Source organism: Vigna unguiculata, chromosome 1, assembly GCF_004118075.2.
Source record: "Vigna unguiculata cultivar IT97K-499-35 chromosome 1, ASM411807v1, whole genome shotgun sequence".
NCBI classification, from domain to species: Eukaryota; Viridiplantae; Streptophyta; class Magnoliopsida; order Fabales; family Fabaceae; genus Vigna; species Vigna unguiculata.
This window is the reverse complement of record NC_040279.1, coordinates 32,394,418-32,396,807: the sequence shown is the minus strand read 5'-3', so window position 1 is coordinate 32,396,807 and position 2,390 is coordinate 32,394,418. Positions and strand designations below refer to the sequence as shown.

Genomic DNA, 2,390 nt, shown 5'->3' with positions numbered 1-2,390 from the left:
TTCCACTTTGCGTTGCTACAACGCACCGCCCCAATCATCATAACCTCTTTTATTCACTCAACAATCTTTTCTCTAACTCTTTATAATAATTTCTCTTCACTCCTACCCTTCCATACTTCACTTTCTCCTTCTTCAACTCCAACTTCACTCGTCATCATGTCTTTCAGAGGCCTCAGCAGGGTAACATTTTACATCTTTCACTTTCTTTTTTTCTTTTTTGTTTTTTCTGTCAAGTTTTGGCATGTGAATGTTTGAGTGCGTGTTTGATTTCTAAATTTGATTTCAAAATCAAGTCTTGGTTGAAAGGCTATTGACCCAGATACGTTTAAATTCCAGCCAAATGCTTCATCGGGCATGGGTGTTGCTGATCACAGCAAAAACACCTTCATGGAACTGAAGCAGAAGAAGGTCCATCGTTATGTGATCTTTAAGGTTGATGAGAAGAAAAGGGAGGTTGTGGTTGAGAAGACCGGTGGCCCCGCTGAGAGCTATGATGATTTCGCTGCATCTTTGCCTGAGAATGATTGCAGATATGCTGTCTTTGACTTTGATTTCGTCACTTCTGAGAATTGTCAAAAGAGCAAAATCTTCTTCATTGCATGGTTAGTTTAGTTTCTCTCACTGTTCTGGTTTTATATGTTAAAGAAAAGGATCTCTAACTTTGTCCACAAGTAAAGCTTTGTTACACTAACCATCAAGTTGTTTGTGAGGTATTATACTTGGTATGTTTTTTCTGGTGCAAACAAAGCAAATTCCGCAGCTTATATGATCATATGTTTGGTAGTTTCGAAATAACCATGTCATGCCATGCTATTCTTGTAAGCTCGTGGTAGTATTGCACTGATTAAGTGTCACTCTTTGCTTGTTCTCTGTTGTATTATGGAGCGAAATGTTCTTTGTTTTATTTGTCTTGAGGTTAAATTTCTTGCCTTATTCTTTGGTGGGGCAAAGAATTTGTTGCTCATTAGGCAGCTTGTCTTAGTAAATGTGGTATTTTGAGATTTTTGGTCCTACATCTCTCCTTTTCCAATCTGGATATCAATCTGATACCAATTTCAATGGCATCCTCTGTTAGTTGTATTTAAGTTGCAGATAGATCATTCTTACTGAGTAGAGGTTCTTAAGTTTATACGAAAAATGATATATAAATAATTAATCATAGCAAACATTATCATGCTTGATGCTTTAGTTGAACCATATCAAGAGTAGGTTTCCTGAGTATCATTTTTTTGGTGGGGGTGGGTTGGAATTTGTCTTGCCCATTATCAGAGAATTATAAAACTGGAAGAGGTAAAGCTTTGCGTGTTTTGCTATTATTGCTTTGTTTAGTTACGATTTTCAGAGTTCCCTCATACAAGATTATGCACTTCAAGGAAATGGTAGTATTTTCCATCATCATGTATAGTGGAATAGTTTATTTTTTTCAGTTTCTGGAAGAACCTCTGTCTCTACATATTTACGTAGCTTCTCGGAACAAAAAATGTATAAATGTAAATATCAAATGGACTTTCTAGTTGAACTGATTTAGCACTCTATTTATTGCATCTTTGGAGCTGATAGTCTGTGGAAAGACTTCTTTGTCTCTCTGATCAACCATTATTCATTTCTTGCTTGAGTGGCATCTTGACTCACACTTCCTAGCAGTATATTTTCCATAACTTATTTGAAGTATCTCCCTTTCCTCTTGTGGAGAACAAACTTGGATTGGACAATTTTTGCTCCTGCCTTCATCCATCCTCAACATCATGCTTCTTTATTTACTTTTTCTGTGATTTGGCCAGAAATATCATTCTTAGTTATTCCATTGCATGATATTGGTCAGGTCTCCTTCAACTTCTCGGATCCGTGCCAAGATGCTCTACGCCACAACTAAAGACAGGTTTAGACGTGAGCTAGATGGTGTTCATTATGAAATCCAGGCTACTGACCCCACTGAAATGGATCTTGAAGTGCTGAGAGACCGTGCACATTGAAATGTTTATGTACTCATTCATTTTCTTTTCAGATTCTACTAGGTTTTTACTTTCAATGAATTGCAGAGCCCATCTTGCCACAGAAATATGCCTCCAATAATATGAATCTGAAGGGGGATGGGTTTAAAGCTCTGAGCTGTCATTACTGTAAATCCCCCAATTTACTGGTCCTGTATTATAGAGCGTGACTTTATGATAATGTGGTGGATATACAAGTCTTTGCTTGTAGCTCTAGCAAAGAATCTCTAGAAAGTTTCAAAACTTGCATTATCAATATTTTCTTCTTAAAATTAACCGTGTTTATGTTTGGTTTTGAGGAAGGGGAGCTAAGAAATACTGTGATGTTTGCTGGGATGAAAGAGAATGAGAGATAATTAAAAAATGTAGAATTCATTGGACTATTTCTGATTATTATTT

The 2,390-nt window shown here is 36.6% G+C and overlaps 1 protein-coding gene across 1 annotated transcript; it reads left to right on the top strand.

The window, feature by feature from the left end:
* Window positions 1-2,267, top strand: LOC114174483 (actin-depolymerizing factor). Its single transcript, XM_028059325.1, has 3 exons — window positions 1-180; window positions 337-602; window positions 1,823-2,267. Exons 1-3 carry the CDS (start codon window positions 157-159, stop codon window positions 1,971-1,973), a joined length of 441 nt encoding a protein of 146 aa, XP_027915126.1. The 5' UTR covers window positions 1-156; the 3' UTR covers window positions 1,974-2,267.
* Window positions 2,268-2,390: the final 123 nt, after the last annotated feature.